This window comes from Manihot esculenta, chromosome 18 (assembly GCF_001659605.2).
Source record: "Manihot esculenta cultivar AM560-2 chromosome 18, M.esculenta_v8, whole genome shotgun sequence".
Taxonomy (NCBI): Eukaryota; Viridiplantae; Streptophyta; class Magnoliopsida; order Malpighiales; family Euphorbiaceae; genus Manihot; species Manihot esculenta.
In genome coordinates, this window is record NC_035178.2 from 15456185 (window position 1) to 15480727 (window position 24543).

Here is a 24543-nt window from a genome sequence, read left to right on the forward strand (position 1 = left end):
TAATTCAATTAATTTTTTTGGATTTTGACCCCTCAAACCTATCACGCTCTGAGTTCGACTGAACATAGGGCCTTAAGTTGAACGCAAACTTCGGGAGTACGTGGAGGCAATTGAAGAATGGAAAAAATTCAAATTCAAATAAACCCTTCAATTTCTAATTGCGGTCCAGATAGGCCATTTTCTTTTCTTAAAAAGCTCACAACTTTTACTCATATAATAAATAATTTTAATTATTAAATACCATCTTAATATTTTTAATCAAAACAAGAATTAAATATAACATAAATATTTATTTTATTTTATAATTTTTATTCATATTTTTTTATTATTTTAAAATTATTATATATTTTACTTTTTTTAATTATAATAACATATAAATTTACTATTATAACTTTTTAATTTATTTTATTTCTAAAAAATTTTTCAAAAATTTTTTTAGTAATTAAAAAAATTTAATTTATTTAAAATAAATATAATTAAAAAATTAATAAAAAATTAAATTTTTTAATATATATAAAAATAAAATAAATAAAAATTATAAAACAAAATAAGTAAAAAAACAATGAGCCCTAAGAAAGCCAATGTAACGATCCAAAACCTCAAGTACTCTCGACTAATAATCCCAACAATTCAAATTCACAAAAAGTGCACGCAATCCATAAGTTTGATGAAAAAATCTTTGCCATTTTATACCACCAAAATTTTAAAAATTTTATTAGTTAGTCTCTTTATTAATTTTAATTATTAAAATATTATTTATATATTTTTAAAAAAATTTATTAATTAATTTTTTAATTTTATCAAATATTTATTAATTAATTTTTTTTATATTAAAAATATTTTAATTTTTTTTATAATAATTTATAGTTAAAATTAATAGATAAATTAATTAATTAACTTTTTAAAATATAATTTAATTTTTTTATTTATAAATTAACTTAAAAACTTAAACTTTTTCTTTCAATTGGCCATTCAAAGCTGATATAAGCTTCAGTTCCTATCAATAATATAAGCCATCGTTATTAAATATGAATATTCAAAGATCAGTGATTTGAGATTAACCTTGACTAATTGGTCTCTCTACCCAATTTTCAGGCAAAGAATATACCTACAGAAACCAATGATAATTTAAATAACAATAATAATAAAATATATTTTAATTTTTAAATTTAAATTAACGGATGAAATTTTATATTTTTCAAATTAAACATTTAAATGCCTTTATTTAAATTCAAAAAATACTTCTAATCAGCTATTTTTAAGTGGTACAAAATAAGTTTTAAATAGATTATAAATTTTGATAAAGAATATTTTAGAAAAAAATTATAATTTCAGAAGAAATTTGACCTATCTACTGATTTTAAATTAATATCTATAATGAATAAAAAATTATAATTTTAGACGGAATAAATATAAAGAGATTGAAAATTTACTTTTAAAAATATAAGTATTGATTTATTAATTACGCTAAAATTTAAAAATAAAAGTGTAGTTTACATAGTATAAAATTCTTCACCTATACTAAAAGAATTTAAATGTTAATGAGGTATTGTCAGTTTTTAAAATATTTATTCTCCCTTTGACTGATTGACTAACAGAATTATAAATGAAATAATCTTCAATTTGGACAGATTGATTATATAAAAATTTAAGTATTCAATTTTAAAAATATAGGACCGATGCACTCCGAGGCTTAGCCTGGTGGAAAGTGCATCCTTGTAGACTTGTGTGGAAAGTGCATCCTTGTAGTCTTGTGAGGTCAAAGTTTCGACTCCCCCACTCCCTATTTCAAAAAAAAAGAAATATAGGACCGATCCATTAATTATATTAAAATTTAGAGATTAAAATATAATTTACTTTAATAATAATAATTTTGTAAACATTTAGATTGCCTTTTTTCATCCAGAAATTATTAATTTTTTTTATTTATGTATCTCACATCTAATCTCATACAATAATTTTTCATATTCTTTACTCAAAAATCAAATAACCTCATTCATAAAAGAATTAACAAACATTAGATCCAGAAGGTTGATTTACTGTGAATATTTTACTTCCCACTAACCCATTCAACATCTAAATTAATCTATTTAATACGTGAATTTATAAATAATATTTAAATATAAATTAGCCATATTATAATGTATTGAAAAAAAAAATTAATCATACATTCTGTACTTTTAATTTTTATAAATTAAAAAATAAGACAAGAGTGATTTTATTATTTTATAAAAATATATAGCGAAATTTTTATAATACAGTTAGCAATAATTAGAATTTTTTTTCTTCTTTTGATAAGTTAACAATACCATAATTAATTTATAAGTAATCGTTATGATTTTTATAAGTGTAGGTATTTAATAGTTTACAATATTAATTTAGATGTATAATATGTTAATTTTCAATTCTATAGGGGTTAAATATATATTTACCCATTTGAAAATTCTAAGGGAAAGAAAACAAATGAGATATTATTAAAAGAAAAAGACGCAAGTGATTGTTTGATAACCTTGACTCTTTGATATCCACATAAACTTACAAGTTATATTATTTTGAGGGAGAATTATTATTTAGTCTTATAATATGAAAAATTTTATTAATTAATTTTTTGATTTTAAAAAATATATTAAAATACTCTAATTGAATGAATTAATTAGTAAATATTTTAAAAATTTGAGAGATCAATTAAGTTTTTTAAAATTACCGAGACTATATAATAAAATATTTAATGAAAAAATTAACGGAGAGAGATTAATTAGTAAATTTTTTACAAATATTTTAATATATTTTTTAAAATTGATAAATTAATTAGTGAGTTTTTTCATGTTTCAGGGATTAAGTAGTAATTTACTTTTATTTTTATTTATTATCCCGCTTATGGAATTGCTTCTCTAGCCTAACTCCCATCTGCTCAAACATCCTAGCTTGTGCAATTCCATCCTCTTTGCACCAAATGAAGTTTAATGAGCCCAACCTTTATACACTTGTTGTTCTACAAGTGTTTCTTTTATTCTCTATTAGCTTAGCCTCTCCACAAGCTAATCCTTCTACAGAAACACATATTGATCAACTTGCTCTTCTCAAGTTCAAACAAGGGATAGCAAGTGATCCGCATGGTATCTTCAACTCCTGGAATGATTCTCTCCATTTCTGCAACTGGACTGGAATCACTTGTGGTCGTCGTCATCAAAGAGTCACCTCCCTGGTATTAGAAGGGCAGAATCTGATTGGATCTATATCACCACATATTGCCAACCTCAGTTTTCTCAAGTTAATCGACCTCCGAAACAACACCTTCTTTGGTGAAATTCCACAACAAGTTGGCAACTTATTTCGATTACAAATACTTCGTCTTGGAAATAATTCATTACAAGGTGAAATTCCACTCAATTTGACTCGCTGCTCCAAGCTCAACACAATTTCTTTACCGTGGAATAATCTTGATGGAAAAATACCAGCAGGACTTGGCTCTATGACAATGCTAGAGAATATTCTACTTCATTACAACAATCTAACAGGAGAAATTCCACCTTCGCTAGGCAACCTTTCATCTCTTGTGATATTTGCTGTTATGTTTAATAATTTAGAGGGAAGTATTCCAATTGAGTTGGGTCGATTAAAAAGCTTGAATATTTTCGCTGTTGTAGCTAATAGATTATCAGGTTTAATCCCTCCATCTCTTTGCAACATTACATCTTTGACTTATCTGGCATTTGCAAGCAATCAACTTACTGGTAATCTCCCTGACAACATTTGCTTCACTCTCCCAAATCTTCAAAATCTCGCAGTTGGTGGAAACTATTTCTCTGGCCCAATCCCAAATTCATTGTCCAATGCATCTCAGCTTCTAATGGTTGATTTTTCTAGAAACAATTTTGTGGGACGAGTTCCCTCTAATCTTGGAAATTTACAGAGTCTGTTGTGGCTGAACTTCGAGTTAAATAATCTTGGAAATAATTCATCGAATGATTTGTTTTTCTTCACCTCCTTGACAAATTGTAGTAATCTAGAAGCCTTGTCTATATACGATAATAATTTTGGAGGTGTCTTGCCAAGCTCCGTAGCCAATTTTTCAACTGGACTCAGTAAGTTATTTTTGGGGAGAAATAAAATCGCTGGAGTTATTCCTGCGGCAATTGAAAATCTTGTCAACTTAATGGCATTGAGTATGGAGGACAACTTTTTCTCAGGTTTTATCCCCCATGAGCTTGGAAAGCTTGGAAAGCTACAGTTTCTGACTTTACAAACGAATAGATTGTCAGGTCAAATTCCATCCTCCATAGGTAACCTCACTCAATTATCTGTTCTTGCGCTGTCAGGAAACAAATTAGAAGGAAGCATTCCTTCAAGTATTAGAAATTGCCAACATTTATACTGTCTATATATTGCAGAAAATAGACTAAGTGGAGAGTTGTCGAAAGAAGTTTTAGGCCTTACTTCCTTATCAAAAATACTAAACTTATCTCATAACTCTTTTTCTGGGAACTTACCAACAGAAGTAGGAAAGCTTAAAAATCTATATACACTCGATGTCTCACAAAACAATCTTTCAGGTGAAATTCCTAGAACCATTGGAGATTGCTTGAGCCTAGAATATCTTCATATGCAGGGAAATTTTTTCCAAGGAACTATCCCTTCATCTTTAGCTTCCCTTAAAGGCCTTCAATATTTAGATCTTTCACAAAACAACTTGTCAGGACAAATTCCAAAAGATCTCCAAAAAATCTCTTACCTCCAGTACTTGAATCTTTCTTTTAATGATCTTGAGGGAGAGGTACCAAGAAAAGGAGTATTTGCTAACATCAGTGCATTTTCACTGATTGGGAATAACAAGCTTTGTGGTGGTGTCCCAGAACTCGGTTTGCCAGATTGCCCGACTAGAATCATGAAGAAAATGAAATCCCATACTCTTAAGCTAATAATTGCAATTGCTTGTGGAGTTCCATTTGTGCTTTTGATAATGATTATTTTTCTCATTTGCTGGATGAAAAAATCAAGAAGCAAGCCTTGTTTTGCATCCTCAGCGATGAATCACCTTTTAAAGGTATCTTATAAAGACCTTCATCAGGCAACAGATGGATTCTCTTCTTGCAATTTAATTGGTTCAGGTTTCTTTAGCTTTGTGTATAAAGGATTTCTACCTCAAGTTGAAGGACAAGTAGCTATTAAGGTACTCAACCTGGAGCAAACGGGTGGCATTAAGAGCTTCATGGCTGAATGCAGTACACTGGGGACTATAAGGCATCGAAATCTTGTTAAGCTCATAACATGTTGCTCCAGCATAGATTACAAATCTAATGAATTCAAAGCTTTAATTTTGGAATATATGGAGAATGGAAGCTTAGAAAAGTGGTTGCATCCAAGTGAAAATCAGCCAAGAAGCTTGAACCTTCTTCAGAGGCTCAATATAGTCATTGATGTAGCATCAGCTTTACATTATCTGCATGAACTTTGTGAAAAGCCAGTCATTCATTGTGACCTAAAGCCGGCCAATATTCTGCTTGATGAAGATATGATTGCTCATGTAAGTGATTTTGGCCTAGCAAAACTCTTCAAAATCAACAACGATTCATCTGTACGTCAAACTAGCACAATTGGAATCAAAGGAACTGTCGGTTATGTTGCTTCAGGTAATTAACAATTATAAATTCCTTTTTCCTTTTTTTTTTTCTTTCACTTCTGCTTCTTCTCTTGCTTTAATAGTCTTTTTTTTTTTTAATCATATAATGAAAAATTGATGTCTTTCAATTACAGATATCGGTTGGTTTGGATCAAATTTAACTAATTTTAATCTTGAAAAAAAAAAGTTGAAATAATTTCTGCATATTATTTTAATTTTTTTTAAATATGGATAATTTTAATTTTACATAAATTAAAAAAGTTAAAATAAAAAATTAAAATAATTTATGCATATTATTTTAAATTTTTTTTCACAAAAATAGCTAATTTTAATTTTTTTACAGAAATTAAAAAAATTATTGCACTTGAAATAGTTACAAAATAATGCATATAGAAAATATATTATAAATGTAGAAATATAATTAATTTTAATTTTTAAAACTTAGAAATATAAAAATAAAAATAGAAAAAAATAATTGGATTGATAAATTACGTTTTTAATAATAATATAAATATAAAAAGATAATTAATATTATATTTAAATCAAAAAAATTAAAGAAGAGAAAATAAAATTAAAATTAAAATTAAAATTAGAATATAATAATTATATATAAAATGATTATTTATTGATTTACCAATAAAAATCTATACAATTTAAATAAAATATCCAAATTAATTAAACATCGTCATTTAACTAATTTTATTCTTTTGGATTGGATTGAATCGATTCAGCCATGAATAGCCCTACTTTCAATTAAACCTTCTTATTTGTAAAGACTAGGATTAGATAAAATTTCTTATTAGTTACAAAAGACTTAAAAGACCATTGAGTTGAATATATACTTAACCCCTAATTGAAATTAATGGAGCATATAATTACAACTGTGAGTTGAACTTATTATTTTCATATTAATTTTTTTTTTAAAAATTATTATTTAATTCTTATATTATAGAGAAACTCATTAATTGGAATCTCAATTTTAAAAAATACATTAAAATATCTCTAACGTTTTAAAAAATTTGCTAATTAGTTCTTCCGCTGATTTTAGCTTTCAGTATTGTAAAAAAATTTTAAATTCTGTTAATAGACTTTTTAAAAATATGATAGACCAATTAATAAGTGTTTTAAAATTATAGGGACTAAACAATAAAATATTTAACGGTTAAAATTTACAGTATGATTTACTAGTAGATTTTTTAAAACGTTACAGACATTTTAATATATTTTTTAAAATTAAGAGACTGACTAGTAAGTTTATTTATACTATTGGGACTAAATAATAATTTTTTCCTAATTTTATTACTGTTACAATACATGCAGAATATGGAATGGGTTGTTTAGCATCAAAAGAAGGAGATGCTTATAGCTACGGGATTCTTGTGTTAGAGATGTTCTCAAATAAAAGACCAACTGATGAAATGTTTAAAGAGGGTTTAAATCTTCATGATTTTGTGAAGGCAGCATTACCGGAAAGACTCTTGCAAATTATGGATCCAGCCATTCTTCCTGGAGAAACAGCAGATGAAGAATATGAAGACGATGGAATAATGGAAGCAAAGGAAAACAATCACCATGGGAACTTGAGCCATGTTATAGCAAATGTGAGACAGTGCCTTGTTTCAATACTTGAAATTGGAGTTGCATGTTCAATGGAATCCCCTATGGAGAGAATGAACATGGCAGATGTCATAAAGAAGTTGCATCTGATAAAAGAGACTTTTCTTGGATTACCAAATGAAAAGTGATTGAGAGCTAATTCTACCGCTATCTCAAGTTTCGTATATTTTCTAATTTGATTAATTAATTAATTTATTTTTTTTTCAAACGGATAGATTATAAAAATTTAAGTACAACAGAGTATATAGATATATACTCGGAATGAGTTTTTTTAAAGTAATTAAAGGTTTTTTAATGTTTGGAGGAGGAAATATTTTTTTTTTCTAAAATAAAGTTTTTGAAGATTTTTAACACCCTCACAAACTTTTAATTTCAATATACTAAATTGGTGGATTAAAAGAAAATTTTCAAATACCTTAAAAAAATTTATTTTCTTTTAAAAATAAAAAATTATTAAAATTTAAAATCATGAAAGAACCTTATCTTATAAATCCTTACTTTAGTCTATATCCTTCCAAAGGATATGAGTTTAATTTGCATGAATCATCAACAAATTTAGTATTGTTTCAAGATAACCAAGATTTTTTCACTTCACTTGAACTACAGGTGCTCATCGTTTCAAGAGAAGTCATAAGAATGATCTACACAAATCTATCTTCTCACCTATTATCTGTTTCCATATGTAGTCTTGCTTTTGTTTTAGTTGATCGACAATGTATGAATTCTTGTGATATTAAATAGATGCTTGACTTGGGCAATTTGTCCTCAAAGTTTATTTTGAGTAACTTGACGTTATCTATTATCAATTTGAGGCATCCTTTGCCCAAACCCATCTGAGATAAAGACGACAAGAGGCTGCGAAAGAACTTCCTTGAAGCTTCCATCAACATGAATAAAGTGGCCTTCCAATTCCAATTTCAATTTCAAATTCATATTGGTAATTTTCAATTTTAATTTTAGTAACCATAATTATTTAATTTTAACAATTGCATAATTATATAGGTTATAAAATTATTATATCGCATCATCATATCAAATCTATATCAATTATTTTATAAAAATACAGCTCAATTGACATTATTGAGATGAACAAAATTAAATGAAAACATTCAAATTGAAATTTAATAAACCATTTTAAAATTTAATGATAGAATGAAATAATGCGTTGCATACGCCTGTAACTATCCAATTCTTTGCCTTTTACAACCAGCGTACTTAAATTCGTCTCCACACTTACTACTTACTCCATTTGTTTTTTTATTTGCTGTTTAAAGTTTTTATACCCTTAACAAAAATAGAGATAAAAAACTATATTACTGTATAATTAAAATGTCTATATAAATATGATAAACCTAATTAATGTTTTAAAAATACTCCAGTAAATTAAGAAAGAAAAGATATAATAAAGTAATGAAATCATAAAACACATTAATAATACTTCCTAGGCTTAACTGTTTAGACGAACATAATGCCGACCATAAGGCAATCAGGCCTTTGTCATTTTGAATAGCAAATTGCATATCATCAAATATAATTAATTTGTTAACAGCTCAAAGGCTACAGCTGGATCTGCTAGATCAGTAGACTAAAATTAATTAATTCATGTTAGATCAATGATTATTTAATTCATTTTAGCACAAAATCTAATGATTAAAAAGGCAAAATTCCCAATAGAGATAACAAATGCAAAGATACTTGATTAAAGTCGACACTTCCATAAGTATCAAAATCACAAGATCAAATTGTAGAGTTTTCACTAGGACACTCCTAAGATGTACAATATTCACAATACACAAGCAGTCCTACCATCATTCATTCAATCCACCATTGATACAACTGGCAACTGAACATGTAATGGAGCAACGACATTGGAAGATGAACTCACCAGAAATTATAATCTTCAGCACATCTTCATGTTTGAGCCCCAACTCAGAAACTGTACACCTAAACAATTTTTTATTTCATCAGCTTCACTTGCATAATATGCACATAACATACTGCTTATTATTTAATATTTGTGTTCACAAATACACAAGGGAAAGAGGAATCTAATCCTTGTTTTGTACTACACTCTTGGATCATTGTGGATAAAGAAAGAACATGGTTCACTACAAACAGTCGCAGAAACGACAAAGCATCACTGACCTTAAAATTCATGGAATCATAAGCATGTATCATCAAAGCTATGTAAGAGGTACTGAAGGAAACTTCCATTTAATCATCCCAAGCACTATCTGCTGCGCCCTCTCCTTTGATGCTTGAAGAGGCAATCATGAACCTATACTTATCCTCAATGTTTAATGAAGTGGGTCCAACCAACTTAGACACAGAATTCCTTGCTTCCTTTTGCAAAGCTGCTGCCTCTCTCTCTTTCCTTCTAGCAACCTAAAATGTTGCTCCAGTTTAGATTATAAATCTAATACATTCAAAGCTTTGATTTTGGAATATATGGGGAACGGAAGCCTAGAAAAGTGGTTGCATCCGTGTGAAAGTGGTGAAAATCAACCAAGAAGCTTGATGTGGCATCAGCATTACATTATCTACATGATCTTTGTGATAAGCCTATCATTCATTGTGACATAAAGCCAAGCAATGTTCTTCTTGATGATGATATGGTTGCTCATGTAAGTGATTTTGGTCTAGCAAAACTTTTCACAATAAATGACGATTCATCTCTAAATCAAACCAGCACGATTGGAATCAAAGGAACCATTGGCTATGTTGCTCCAGGTATATAATCTATCTTCATCTATTCTTATTCTTTTTTTTTTTTTCTTTTAAGTTATTAATGTCATGCTAATGTGATTATTTTTATAATACATGCAGAGTATGGAATGGATGGTTTAGCTTCAAAAGAAGGAGACGTTTATAGCTTTGGGATTCTTGTACTAGAGATGTTCTCAGAAAGAAGACCAACAGATGAAATATTCAAACAGGGATTAAATCTCCATGACTATGCAAAGGCAGCATTGCCAAAAAGGGTTTTGCAAATTGTGGATCCAACCCTTCTCCCTATAGAACGATCAAGTGAAGAATATGAAGAAGATGAAATAGTGGAAGCAGAAGAAACCAATCACCATGGAAACTTGAGCCAATGCCTAGTTTCAATATTGGAAATTGGAGTTGCATGTTCAAAGGAATCCCCTACGCAACGAATGAACATGGCAGATGTCATCAAAAAATTGCACTTGATAAAGAAAACTTTTCTAGATACTCGGATATTTAAAAGCAGAGCAAAAGAGAAAGTGGTTGAAAGGTAATCATCGAATTTAAATATATCTTAAATTAATTTTGCATATTTTTTAATTATATTCCATTTCTAATGTTATTAATTTATTAATTTTGTTTTTAATTATTATCCCGTCTTGATAATATGGGCACAAATCTATTTTGACTTGCATTATGATTATCAAAAATATTGAATCTTAGTGGATTGTTTTCATTCTGCCATGGAAGTTCTTATAAGGCAACAATAAAAATTATGACCTTTACGTTATTTTATATCTTAAATCTATAAATTTTAATTTCAGCACAATAAATTATCTTTTAAATCTCTATATATTTACAAAAAAAATAATTTATATTTAAAAAATATTTTTCATAAAAAATATTTTCTCTATTTTCTATTGGATTAACTTATTTTTATTTAAAAATAAAATTTATTAATAAATTTATATAAAAAAACCTTAATAAAGATCTAAAAAATACTTATTTTTTCTTTTATCAGCAAAATATTTTTAATTAATTAAATTTTTTTTAGCATTCCAAACGTCAAAAAATATGAAAAATATTTAAAAAAATTTAATTTATTTTGTATAGTTACTATATTTTAAGTGTACATTCATCCATTTTTTAGAATATATATATTTGTTAGATTTTTATTATTTTTTTCTTAAATTTTTTAAAAAATGGTATATATATATATATATATATATATATATATATTTAAAAAAAATAATTTATATTTAAAAAATATTTTTCATAAAAAATATTTTTTATAAAAAATATTTTCTCTATTTTCTATTGGGTTAACTTATTTTTATTTAAAAATAAAATTTATTAATAAATTTATATAAAAAAGCTTTAATAAAGATTTAAAAATGTAGAAAATACTTATTTTTTCTTTGTTCAGCAAAATATTTTTGATTAAATAAATTTTTTTTAGCGTTCCAAATGTCAGAAAATATGAAAAATATTTAAAATATTTAAAAAATTTAATCTATTTTGTATAGTTACTATATTTTAAGGGTACATTCATCCATTTTTTAGAATATATATATTTGTTAGATTTTTATTATTTTTTTCTTAAATTTTTTAAAAAATGGTATATATATATATATATATATATATTATGTCAAATTTTTTTTATTAGACCTTCCTTTATTTACTTTACTAACTTTATTTACTTACATAAACTACAGGTGCTTATCCTTTCAAGACTAAGTCGGACTGAATAAATGTTAACTTTTTTAAGTTGTGATCAATGCAAAATCTATTGTTCTCAAGTTTTGTCTTTATTCTTGTTTTTGTTTTTCCTCAATGCTGAATTCTGGTGCTAATAAATTAATATTGATGCTTTACTGAATAAGTTGTCTCATGCAATTTACTAAAAAGTGTTTGGTTCCATTTTATTTTACAAAATTTTCATACAATTCATATTTGATTCAATTTGCTTTTATTTTCCAAACTACTCTAAAGAGTAAAATTAAAAAAAATTATTTTTTTACTTTATTAAAATTTTTTATATTTAATAAATTTATAAAACTAACAAATAAATTCATAATTCCGTTTGAAAATCACACACTAATAAAATAATAAAGTAATTAAAAAAAATAAACAGGCACATTAGACAAATGATAAGAAAATAAAATTTATTTGAAACTAATAACATATAAGACATTTCAAAAGGTTCATATTAAATACATAGTTTAATTTCATTGCTATAGTATATCACAGCTTTAAAAAATTATTTCATCTTATTATCAATTATCACTACTATTTCCATTAACTGCCATCATTTCTGATTCCATATTGTCTAATAATCACTATCACTACCATTATCACTACCACTGTGTTACCATCACCGCTGTTGCTTGCAGTACTACCACCTCCATCAATACTACTCTACCACTGGCACTATCAATGTCACTACCACTACTAAGACCACCAATCCATTATCTTTATCATTGTCTTCCTCGCCATAACCGCTGGCTGACACCTCCACAGCACTTAGCCATTACCATCATACCACTCTACCGCCATTATTACCACAACTAGATCCAGGCATAGGTTGGTTTGAACATGAGCTGGACTAAAAATGTAAAATCATCTGTAGAGTCCAACTTCAATATGCACATAATAATATCTAGGAGTCCAACTCAACTCTATAATTAATCAAAATAATTCATCTTATCAAAATTTTTATTTATAAAATTATTTAATATAATTTTAAAACAATAGCTTTCCTGGTGAAATTCCACAAGAAGTTGGTAAGTTATTATGTCTTCGAGAATTTCTTCTCAGGAATAATTCGTTACTAGGTGAAGTTCCACTCAATTTGTCTCACTGCTCCCAACTCAAGATGATAGTTTTACAGTGGAATAATCTCACTGGAAAAATCCCGACAGACCTTGCTAATAACAATCTTACTGGAAAAATTCCACTTTCCCTAGGCAACCTTTCATCACTCACAATATTTTCTTTCCATGAAAATAATTTAGAGGGAAGTATTCCTAATCAAATGAGTCAAATAAAAAGTCTGAAGATTTTCACTGCTGGAGGTAACAGGCTTTCAGGTAACGTCTTTCCATCTCTTTTCAACATCACATCTTTGAGTTTTCTGGGAGTTGATTCTAACCAACTTCGTGGGAATCTAACTAATAACATTTTCTTCTTTCTCCCAAATCTTCAAACCTTTGCAATTGGTATAAACTATTTATCTGGCCTAATCTCAGATTCATTGTCCAATGCATCTCAACTTCAAGTATTTGATTTCTCTAGCAACAAGTTTGTTGGACAAGTTCCCACTGATCTTGAAAATCTGAAAAGTCTCTCATGGTTGAACTTTGAGACAAATAATCTTGAAAGTAATTCATCAAATGACTTGGTTTTCTTGACATCTTTGATAAATTGCAGTCATTTAGAAATGTTATCTTTTTCCATGGATCATTTTGGAGGTGTTATACCAAACTCAATCACCAATTTGTCAACTAGGCTCAATTATTTGTATTTGGGAGAAAATGAAATCACAGGAACTGTTCCTGTAGGGCTGGAGAATCTTATCAACTTAATTGGTTTGGCTATGGAAGACAACTCTTTCACTGGCATCTTCCCCTATCAATTAGGAAAGCTTCAAAAGCTACAGTTATTATCCTTATTTAAAAATCAATTGTGAGGTCAAAGCCCATCCTCTATAGGTAACTTTACTCAGTTATCCCTTGTAGACCTATCAAATAACAAATTTGGAAGCAAACATTCCTTTAAGTCTTCAAAATTGCCAAAAATTGAATCTTTTTGATATTTCATCGAATAGTTTCAGTGGAGACTTATCTAAGGAAGTTTTCAGCCTTCAGGACAAATTCCGAAAGATCTGCAAGAAATCCCTTATCTCCAATACTTGAATCTTTCTTTTAATAATCTTAAAGGAAAGGTACCAAAAAGAGGAGTATTTGCTAATGTCAGTGCATTGTCACTAATTGGGAATAACAAGCTTTGCGGTGGTGTCCCAGAACTTGGTTTGCCAAAATGCCCAACTAGAATCACGAAGAAAGTGAACTCCCATACTCTTATGCTAGCAATTGCAATTGCTTGTGGGGTTCCATCTGTGGTTTTGATTCTGATGCTTTTTCTTATTTGCTGGATGAAAAAGTTAAGAAGCAACTCTTCTTTTGCATCCTTAGCAATGAACCACCTTCTAAATGTATCATACAAAGATCTTTATCAGGCAACAAATGGATTCTCTTCTTGCAATTTAATCGGCTCAGGTTTCTTTAGCTCTGTGTATAAAGGATTTCTACCTCAAGTTGAAAGACAAGTAGCTATTAAGGTACTCAACCTTGAGCAAACGGGTGCTATTAAGGTACTCACTGGGGAATGCAAGACATTGAAACCTTGTTAAGCTCATAACATGTTGCTCTTTCTGCAGGAGATTATTCATTCAATGCGGAATCATTCAGGGCGGGATGGATGGATGGTACTTAAAATTGACCTTGAGAAGGCGTATGATCAGTTGCGATGAAACTGCATTTTGGATTCACTTTGTTGTGCTGGCTTCCCGTCGAGGTGGATCTCGATTGTTTTGCAGTCCTATTAGCGTGTAATATGTAAAACTTATGGAATAGAAAAGCTTCTTCTAGTTTCAAGCCATCTCTTGGTGTACGATAGGGTGATCCCATTTCCTCGTATTTGTGATTGAATCATATTATCCAGCAATCAGTGTCTATGAATATTTAGCATCCCATTTCGGTATCTCGAAAGTGCCCGCAATTATCACATATGCTTTTTGTTGATGACTTGTTACTATTTGTGGATATGTCCATTGAACAAATCAGTGAAATCATGTCCTGCTTACAGAGGTTTAAGGTGTATTCTGGTTAGAAAATAAATGATGCTAAATCTAAAATTCTTTTCTCTCCTAATGTAGATTTGGTCGTGCGCTATTTTATCTGTGATTTAGCTAGGATGCAAACGGTGAATGATTTGGGATCTTACTTGGGTGTTCCAATGGTCCATGGTCGACTGAATAAGAGGGTGTTTACACCGTTACTATTGTGAATGGATGCTCATTTAGCCAGTTGGAAGACTCAGATGCTATCCTTTGCTGGTCACATTACTCTAGCAAATCTGTGCTTATGGTTCTTCCCAATCATGTAATGCAAACTATGTATCTTCCCAGGTCAGCTTGCGATGAATATGATAAAAAGATTAGGAATTTTCTCTAGGGAGATCAGAGAGGGAATAAAAAGGTTCATCTGGTAAATTGGAAGCGGGTAACACTCCCAGTTATCCGAGGAGGGCTGGGTCTTCGCACTTGCCGAGGGATGAATGTTGCCTTCCTAATGAAACTGGGCTGGAGATTTTTAACACAGGAAGATGCATTATGGGTGCAAATCTTGAAAACTAAATATTGTCATGGGCGGGCTAACCTCAATGACTTAGTGATGCGATCCGGTTCCTCTTTAATCTGGCGAGGTATTATCCATAATATACCATTTCTCCGAAAAGGGATTTATAAGGTTGTATACAATGGTCATCTTACGAGGTTTTGGCATGATGTTTAGCTTATTGATAGACCATTGAGTCAAATAGTTATTATAGCTATCCCTAATGCCCTACAGCAGCTATCTGTGGCGCACTTTTGGAACGGTCAAGGGTGAAAACGGGAGCTGTTACATGACTTATCACTTGACACTGTTTTACTATGTCTAGAAGCCATTCTCTTATGTGGATAGATTCATATGAAAATACACGTCCTATGGAGGATTTTCAATAAAATCTGCTTATCAACTTACTCTTGAGAGCATAGGTTCTTAATCAAATGCTTTATGGCGTACTCTATGGAGGTTATAGGTGTATCAGTATGTTCAGATATTCGCTTGGTTAGTAATTAATGGGCGCCTTATGACTAATCAGGAGTGAATCAAGTAGAGGTTCACGTTTGACGGCTCTTATCCGCGTTGTGGCATGCTTGTGAAACAATTTTGCATGTACTACAGCACTGTCACTTTGCTAGAAGTGTTTGGACTGCTATATGGAACCAAGCCTCTGCTCTAAAGTTTTTTCATATGTCCAGTGCTGATTGGGTTGTTCATGGTGACACACTTGGGTTGAATTTATCCTTGGAAGGACCTTCTTCCTCCGTACTCTAGTTTATGGCTTGGTGTTTGTAGAAGTGGCAAAACAATCGGATTTTTAGAGGGATAACTTACACTGATAGCTCTTGCATGGCTAGTATCAAACAAGAGGTATACACTAGCTTCCAGGCTTGTCAGAACCGTTTGGACCCTAGTTTGGTACACAAGCATACTATTGTTGTTGCATCATGGCAGCCACCTCAATTTGGAAGCTTAACACTGATGGAGCGTGTAAGCGAAACTTGGGTCGTGGTGGAGGTGGTGGAGTCTTTCGTAATAATTATGGCAGGTGGTTACAGGGTTTCTTCATACGTTTGGGAATTTGCGCTTCCATGGAAGCTGAACTTTGTGCCTTATTGCATGGTTTTCATATTGCCTGGAATAGTGGTTGTCAAAAATTAGTGGTTGAGCTAGATTCACTCACAGTTCTTCGACTTCTCTCCCTAGATGTGGAAGCTCATTTGAAGTTGGGTTCATTGTTGTTGCAGTGCAAGCAATTCCTTGGTCATGATTGGCAGGTCTCTCTTCGGTACTGCTTTCAAGAAGCTAACCAGGTTGCAGATTGGCTGGCAAATAAGGCTATAGGTGTTGAACGGGGACTCTACCTTCTTTCACATCCTCCTATTGATGTCCTACCTCTTCTTTAGTGGGATTATCAGGGTCTGTCTACCCCTAGATTTGTTCATTAATTAGATAAATTCTCTATTAGGTATCCCCTTCCTCTTTGTATGAAAATATATATATATAATGTCCCTTCCTCATTAATATTTATTTTTTTACTATAGATTATTATCCCTAGTTGATATTTTAATAGTCAAATTAAAAAAAAAAAAAAAACTCTCATATAATACTCGAACTAAAAAAAAAAAAAAATTCTTTTTCTCTCTCATTCTCTTACCATACAATACTCTATATGTATATATATATATAATTTCTCTCAATACTCAAATTTTAAAAAAAAAATCTCACTTCATTATCATGTGTGAGTAGAATCAAAAGAGACATTTTTTAATTTAACTATTACATAAGGAGATATATATTTTTCTTTAATTTGAGTACTACTATATGTTAATTGGCAGTCACCTCACCACTAATCTAAAGCAAATAAATAAAAAAGAAACATGGATCACCATGTAGAATGTGGCACAATCCCTCGAATCCAATATTTCTTCACCTGTTGATGAATTAGATTATTATGCCATTAAAAGTTTTAGATTAGGTCACAAAAGAGCATAAAGGATTTTTTTTTTCACTATTAAACCTTTTAATTGTTATTATATGGGATCTATAAACTTATCAACTAGATATACTACATGAGAAGGGAAATACCCACAAATTGAAATCTCAATTTGGATAAAATTGTAACAAAAATTCAAGCTTTGATAATTGTGCTTAATTTTAAAGTCTTGAATTGAATTGCAAGTAGTATAAAGTATTGGATTTTATTGGCAGCTGAGATATTTTGCTGCAACAAGTTTGCTCTGATGAGCTTTTTTATTGAATGAAGTTAAAAAAAGTCTTTGTGTGTAAGACAAGTAATGTACCCATCTCTAGATATGTGTTGACTTTGTAAGGCTTACATTTGCCTATAAAAAGGGTGTATTGAAGCTCGAAATCAAGAGAGAAAGAGAGAGTTTTCTATAGATGATTGTTAGAAACTAGAAAGAAGAAGAAAAAGAAATTTGTATTTCTCAGTTTCTGTTTTCAATGAAATTTGATATTTGTTCTTCTCTCCATCTTCTTTCACTTTTATCAAGATAATCTCATGTTCGTAAATATGTTTGCTAAGTTTAAGTTCCAGCTGTTCTCATCTTTGTTTTAATACTGTATATTCTACAAAAACCTTAATTTTTGGTTTGTATTCGTAATTTTCTATATTTTAAATTGTTTCTGTCTGATTTTATATATCTATTTTCTGTTTTTGGATATTTAATTTCAGTTTTAGACGTCTATTTTCTATTCTAAATCGAACATGTTATCATAGCTTCTAACCTTTTTATTTTTATTTCAGTGATGGTATCAGAGCTCCTTTTGATTTTTCAATATGGTATCAAAGTCCAAATGATCTTTGAGAGGCCTATTTCAATACTTTTGTGGCTGTTTTCAAATTTCTTATTCTCCTCCATTTTCATCTACTTTCTAACTTAAAAAGTTATGAGAAGTTAATTTTTTCATTTACTTTTAAATGTTCATATACTTTGAGGGTTTGTTCTTTATCTACTTTCAAAGTTTCAGGAAGTTTGAAAGGTTGATTTTTTTTATCTACTTTTAAAATTCAGAAGTTTTGAAAAAGTCTGTTATTTATCTACTTTTAAAGTTTTAAGAAATTTAAAAGGTTGATTTCTTTATCTCTTTATTTGGGAGGATTTGAAATTTATGACTGCATGTCTATAAACTGATCTAAAATTTGTGAGAAACATTTATGTCTCTAAATTGATGTTTAAGACCTTAGATCTTTAAACTGATATTTTAGACCATCATATTTTTAAACTAATATTTCTTATCAACATGCCTTTAAACTACTGGGAAAAAAAATTTTGAAGAGACCAACATATCCATAAAAGGCTGAAAATTTCTTAAAGGACTAGCATGTCTATAAACTATAGAAATTACAGAAAGAAACTTTGTTGAAGTGACCTGATGCATGTTTATAAACTACGAAAGAGACCCTATGCACATCCATAAACTGCTGAAATCTACAACTTTGTTGTTAAAAGGCTCTTAGCCATTTCTTTTTATGATTTGTTATTTGAGGAGGAGTAGCAAAAATTTGCTGAGATTGTTATGTTTTTTTCTCAGTTATGTCACTAGTTTTAGATATCTAGTTTCAATTCTAAATATCCAATTTCAGTATTTAGGTATCTACTCTCTTCTCTATTTTTTAACAGTAGTGAATGTTTGGCCGCAATTAAGGACGATATCCAAAATTGACAGCAAAATTCTCAAGGAGTGTTGGCAGCTGAGATATTTTGCTGCAACAAATTTACTCTTATGAGCTTTTTAATTGAGTGAAGTTAAAGAAAGTTTTGTGTGTAAGACAAGTAATGCACGCATCTCTAGGTATGGTCATGTGTTGACTTTATAAGGTTTACCTTTGCCTATAAAAAGGGTGTACTGCAGCTGGAAATTAAGAGAGAAAGAGAGAGTTTTCTGTAAATGATTGTTAGAAATGAGAAAGAAGAAGAAAAAGAAATTTATATTTCTCAGTTTCTATTTTCAATGAAGTTTGATATTTATTCTTCTATCCATCTTCTTTCTCTTTTGTCAGGATAATCTCATGTTCTGAGACATGTTTGCTAAGTTTAAATTCAAGTTGTTCTCATCTTTGTTTTAATACTGCATATTCTACAGAAACCTTTGTTTCTGATTTGTATTCGTGATTCTCTGTTTTCTGAGTTTTTTTTTTTTTTTTTTCTATTTTCTGTTTTTGGATATATAATTTTAGTTTTAAACATTTATTTTTTGTTCTAAATCGAACCTGTTATAAGAAATTCTAAGCTTTCTACTTTTATTTCAGTGATGATATTAAAACTCCTTTTGATTTTTCAATAAATTTTTAATACTATTAAGTCTAAAATTTAATAAAAATGAAAAATTAATTTATAGATCTAAGAGCTTATTTGTAAGTAATTATAATATTTAGAGATTTAATTTGTAAATATATAAAAATAAATAAAATTTAATATACATATATATATATATATATATATATATATATATATATATATAAGTTTAAATTAAATTATTATTTTGTCAATAAAAAAATTTTCAAAATTAAAATTTAAAAATATAGTTAATAAATTATAAGTTTTAATAAAAATTAAATATTAAATTATAATTTATTACCAATATTTAATGATATTACATGAAAAATATTATTTTATTAATAGCATAAAGCCCCAAAAAATTTTATAAATTAAATCACGATGGATTTAATTATAATCCTTGATTCACTTTGTTACATCTGTTCCTAATAAATACTATACTCTATTTTAAATTTTAAAATTAAATGAAATATTAAAAGATATAAGCAGTTTTATTTCTAATATTGAATTATAACTTTTATCTTTTTTTTTAAGATATAACTCTTTTCTATGTATATATAAATTTATAATTAATAATAAGCTTAATAATAAGTATATAAATAAATGTATAACAAAATTATTAATCTAATTTGTATAATATATAGTTAAGACCTATATCGGATATTGATATTACATAACAATCGTCCAAGATAAGTTATGAGTTATCACTGGAAAACAAAATTACATGACAAGAATCTGATAAGTGGGAAATACGGTTCCATCCGAGAAAAGAAAGATTCGGACATCTAAAAAATCTAGTTTATCATTAAGACTCGCCCTCCCTGAATAAGACGAGTCTCGGTACAAAATCATCGTTAACAAGTATAGTCCAGCATATCTCTATTACGCCTGTAATTACGGGTACCAATCTATTAGTTGGCAATATCCCTTATCAAGCAGTCGGCCGCATCATCGTCGGATTATTAGTAAATGTTATATTTATCTCCACTTTCTTACAATATAAAAATATAAGAATCACAAAAATAAAGGTACCTTATTCTCTTATACTACTCAATCTCTACGCAATTTATTGCATTCACTCTCTTCTCCAATATACTGACTTGAGAGTCGGAGTGGCTGCTGTGGACACCCACCACCTCACATTCTCTTCTTTGCAGGTTTAGCTAATCACAGCATAGCACTATTCTAGCCATGTCATCAATCGAATCTCTGCAACATCATTTAGTTACGCTGTCAGGAGATCCATTGAATCTTCTCTATTCATTTGGATTATAATTGGTTTCCTACTTTTTCTCTCGTAGAAAAATATCTCTCTCCTTTCACTCTCAAATTAGCCGGTAGTTCGCGAGTTGCTGCTAATATTACTACCAACGAGGGTGTCATCGTTTATTTCGCCCTTGACAATGGACCAAAAACACTCGTAATGGTCAATGAAGCAGACCTCAATAATTTAAACTGTAATACCCGACTAGACTCCGGCATCGGAATTCCCGCTTTCTGATGGAATCCCCGATGGAAACAGGAATCTCGAGGTCGGAATCTCTCTAGAAGGATAAAAATAATGTTTTTATAAAATGAATTTTTGAAATTTTAAGGTTTTATAAAAGAGATAAAAGAGTTTTGAAGAAAATAGTTTTAGGAGGGAAGCCCAGGTTCGGTCGCCGAACATGGTGCTGCTGCGGAAGCTCTCTTCGGCCCTCGAAAATTTATAAAACTAACAAATAAATTCATAATTCCGTTTGAAAATCACACACTAATAAAATAATAAAGTAATTAAAAGAAAAATAAACAGGCACATTAGACAAATGATAAGAAAATAAAATTTATTTGAAACTAATAGCATATAAGACATTTCAAAAGGTTCTTATTAAATACATGCTATAATATATCACAGCTTCTAAAAATAAAATAAAATAAAATAAAGATATCGTAAATCTCCAAACATATTAATCCGCTAAAATTAATATAAATAATTTGTCTTGTTTTTTTATTTGATTTAAAATAGTTAGACACCGTTGTTGCTTGCAGTATATGACATAAATAATATACTAAAATTCGCACAAAAAGATAATAAGAAGCCAAACACCTATTCACACATGCATACATAATATATTATATACATATGAGAGTTGACCCCTACTACAACTCTTTTAATACAATTGGTCTAGCGAAATTAACTCAAACTAATTTCTTTTAATTTCAAATGCGAGGGATAACGAGTTCAACTCAGATCGATTCACTCTGACTATCAATTTGTCTCACTGCTCCCAACTCAAGATGATAGTTTTACAGTGGAATAAACTCACTGGAAAAATCCCGAGAGAACTTGCTAATAACAATCTTACTGGAAAAATTCCACTTTCCCTAGGCAACCTTTCATCACTCACAATATTTTCTTTCCATGAAAATAATTTAGAGGGAAGTATTCCTAATCAAATGAGTCAAATAAAAAGTCAGAAGATTTTCACTGCTGAAGGTAACAGGCTTTCAGGTAACGTCTTTCCATCTCTTTTCAAAATCTTTGAGTTTTCTGGGAGTTGATTCTAACCAACTTGGTGGGAATCTACCTAATAACATTTTCTTCTTTCTCCCAAATCTTCAAACTTTTGCAATTGGTATAAACTATTTATCTGGCCTTATCTCAGATTCATTGTCCAATGCATCTCAACTTCAAATATTTGATATCTCTAGCAACAAGTTTGTTGGACAAGTTCCCACTGATCTTCAAAATCTGAAAAGTCTCTCATGGTTGAACTTTGAGACAAATAATCTTGGAAGTAATTCATCAAATGACTTGGTTTTCTTGACATCTTTGACAAATTGCAGTCATTTAGAAATGTTATCTTTTTCCATGGATCATTTTGGAGGTGTTATACCAAACTCAATCACCAATTTGTCAACTAGGCTCAATTATTTGTATTTGGGAGAAAATGAAATGACAGGAACTGTTCCTGTAGGGCTGGAGAATCTTATCAACTTAATTGGTTTGGCTATGGAAGACAACTCTTTCACTGGTATCTTCCCCTGTCAATTAGGAAAGCTTCAAAAGCTACAGTTATTATCCTTATTTAAAAATAAATTGTGAGGTCAAATCCCATCCTCTATGGGTAACCTTACTCAGTTATCCCTTTTAGACCTATCAAATAACAAATTGGAAGCAAACATTCCTTTAAGTCTTCAAAATTGCCAAAATTGAATCTTTTTTATATTTCATCGAATAGTTTCAGTGGAGACTTATCTTAGGAAGTTTTCAGCCTTACTTCCATATCAAAGGGACTAGACTTGTCTCAATACTCTTTCACTGGGAACTTACCAGCAGCAGTGGGAAAGCTTAAAAATGTAAATGCACTTGATATCTCACAAAACAATCATTCAGGCGAAATTCCTAGAACCATTGGAGATTGCTTGAACCTAGAGTATCTTTATATGCAGAGAAACTTTTTCCAAGGAACCATCCCTTCATCTTTAGCTTCCCTTAGAGGCCTTCGATATTTAGATCTTTCACAAAACAACTTGTCAGGACAAATTCCGAAAGATCTGCAAGAAATCCCTTATCTCCAATACTTGAATCTTTCTTTTAATAATCTTAAAGGAAAGGTACCAAAAAGAGGAGTATTTGCTAATGTCAGTGCATTGTCACTGATTGGGAATAACAAGCTTTGCGGTGGTGTCCCAGAACTTCGTTTGCCAAAATGCCCAACTCGAATCACGAAGAAAGTGAACTCCCATACTCTTATGCTAGCAATTGCAATTGCTTGTGGGGTTCCATCTGTGGTTTTGATTCTGATGCTTTTTCTTATTTGCTGGATGAAAAAGTTAAGAAGCAACTCTTCTTTTGCATCCTTAGCAATGAACCACCTTCTAAATGTATCATATAAAGATCTTTATCAGGCAACAAATGGATTCTCTTCTTGCAATTTAATCGGCTCAGGTTTCTTTAGCTCTGTGTATAAAGGATTTCTACCTCAAGTTGAAAGACAAGTAGCTATTAAGGTACTCAACCTTGAGCAAACGGGTGCTATTAAGGTACTCAATGGGGAATGCAAGACATTGAAACCTTGTTAAGCTCATAACATGTTGCTCTTTCTGCAGGAGATTATTCATTCAATGTGGAATCATTCAGGGCGGGATGGATGGATGGTACTTAAAATTGACCTTGAGAAGGCGTATGTGTTAACAATTGCAGCAATGGAGAGCAAGGGAAGAAGATGAAAAAATTGAGGAAGAAGACTTCTCTATTGATCTGGTATTCTCTTACTGGAGAAGTTACAAAAAAAGGAAGCTTTTATAGAAAGCTTTTACAAGTCAAAAGTGTCCATCTTAGCATCTAACCTTTCTAACATTAAAAAAACATAATCCCATCAAATCTCGAATTCTGATTTCAGAAACAGAGTTTCTGATACAGCAGGTATAGCAGAAACTAGAGTGCAATAACCAAAGGATAAAACTTAACAAAAATACAAAATATTTCTAACTAGTTTCCAACTACAATCTCAACTAGACTAACACTCCTCCTTAAGATTGTTTTTGGAAACACCAAGCAAGGATTTCATGAACTCAAGTTTTGCTCTTGGTAATGCCTTTGTAAAAATATCAGCCTGCTGCAAATTTGAAGTGCAATGGACCAGCTTGATTTCTCCATTCTTCTCAGCTTCTCTCAAAGCATGAAACTTCACATTAATGTGTTTGGTCCTACCATGCTGAACAGGATTTTCAGCTATGGAAATAGCTGATTTGTTGTCCACAAAAATAGTTGTAGGTTCCTCTTCAGGTTGTTGCAAATCAAATAAAATTTTTCTTAACCAAATGGCTTGATTGGCAGTAGATGCAGCTGCAACATACTCTGCTTCTGCTGTGGATTGAGCAACAATGTCTTGTTTCCTTGAATTCCAAGTGAAAGCTCCAGACC

General features: G+C 30.0%; 4 protein-coding genes and 1 long non-coding RNA gene across 5 annotated transcripts; 4 read left to right on the top strand and 1 right to left on the bottom strand.

Moving 5' to 3' along the window:
* Positions 1 to 2916: 2916 nt before the first annotated feature.
* LOC110606256 (putative receptor-like protein kinase At3g47110) lies at positions 2917 to 5664 on the top strand. Its single transcript, XM_043953221.1, has 3 exons — positions 2917 to 3500; positions 3714 to 3918; positions 5002 to 5664. Exons 1-3 carry the CDS (start codon positions 2954 to 2956, stop codon positions 5636 to 5638), a joined length of 1389 nt encoding a protein of 462 aa, XP_043809156.1. The 5' UTR covers positions 2917 to 2953; the 3' UTR covers positions 5639 to 5664.
* Positions 5665 to 8910: 3246 nt separating this feature from the next.
* LOC110606948 lies at positions 8911 to 9612 on the bottom strand. Its single transcript, XR_002486587.2, has 2 exons — positions 9383 to 9612; positions 8911 to 9181 (listed from the first exon to the last, which is right to left on the bottom strand). It is a non-coding gene; the product is annotated as an uncharacterized LOC110606948 (long non-coding RNA).
* Positions 9613 to 9734: 122 nt separating this feature from the next.
* LOC122722480 (putative receptor-like protein kinase At3g47110) lies at positions 9735 to 11740 on the top strand. The gene is made up of 3 exons (XM_043953220.1): positions 9735 to 9967; positions 10064 to 10493; positions 11659 to 11740. The coding sequence occupies exons 1-3, from the start codon at positions 9850 to 9852 to the stop codon at positions 11678 to 11680; spliced, it is 570 nt and encodes a 189-aa protein (XP_043809155.1). The 5' UTR covers positions 9735 to 9849; the 3' UTR covers positions 11681 to 11740.
* A 1078-nt stretch (positions 11741 to 12818) lies between these two features.
* On the top strand, positions 12819 to 14474 carry LOC110606949 (putative receptor-like protein kinase At3g47110). The gene is made up of 3 exons (XM_043953105.1): positions 12819 to 13530; positions 13882 to 14315; positions 14382 to 14474. The coding sequence occupies exons 1-3, from the start codon at positions 12819 to 12821 to the stop codon at positions 14472 to 14474; spliced, it is 1239 nt and encodes a 412-aa protein (XP_043809040.1).
* A 1803-nt stretch (positions 14475 to 16277) lies between these two features.
* On the top strand, positions 16278 to 23846 carry LOC110606255 (putative receptor-like protein kinase At3g47110). Its single transcript, XM_043953106.1, has 5 exons — positions 16278 to 16674; positions 20936 to 21091; positions 22280 to 22648; positions 23011 to 23660; positions 23727 to 23846. The coding sequence occupies exons 1-5, from the start codon at positions 16278 to 16280 to the stop codon at positions 23844 to 23846; spliced, it is 1692 nt and encodes a 563-aa protein (XP_043809041.1).
* The last annotated feature ends 697 nt before the right edge of the window (positions 23847 to 24543 follow it).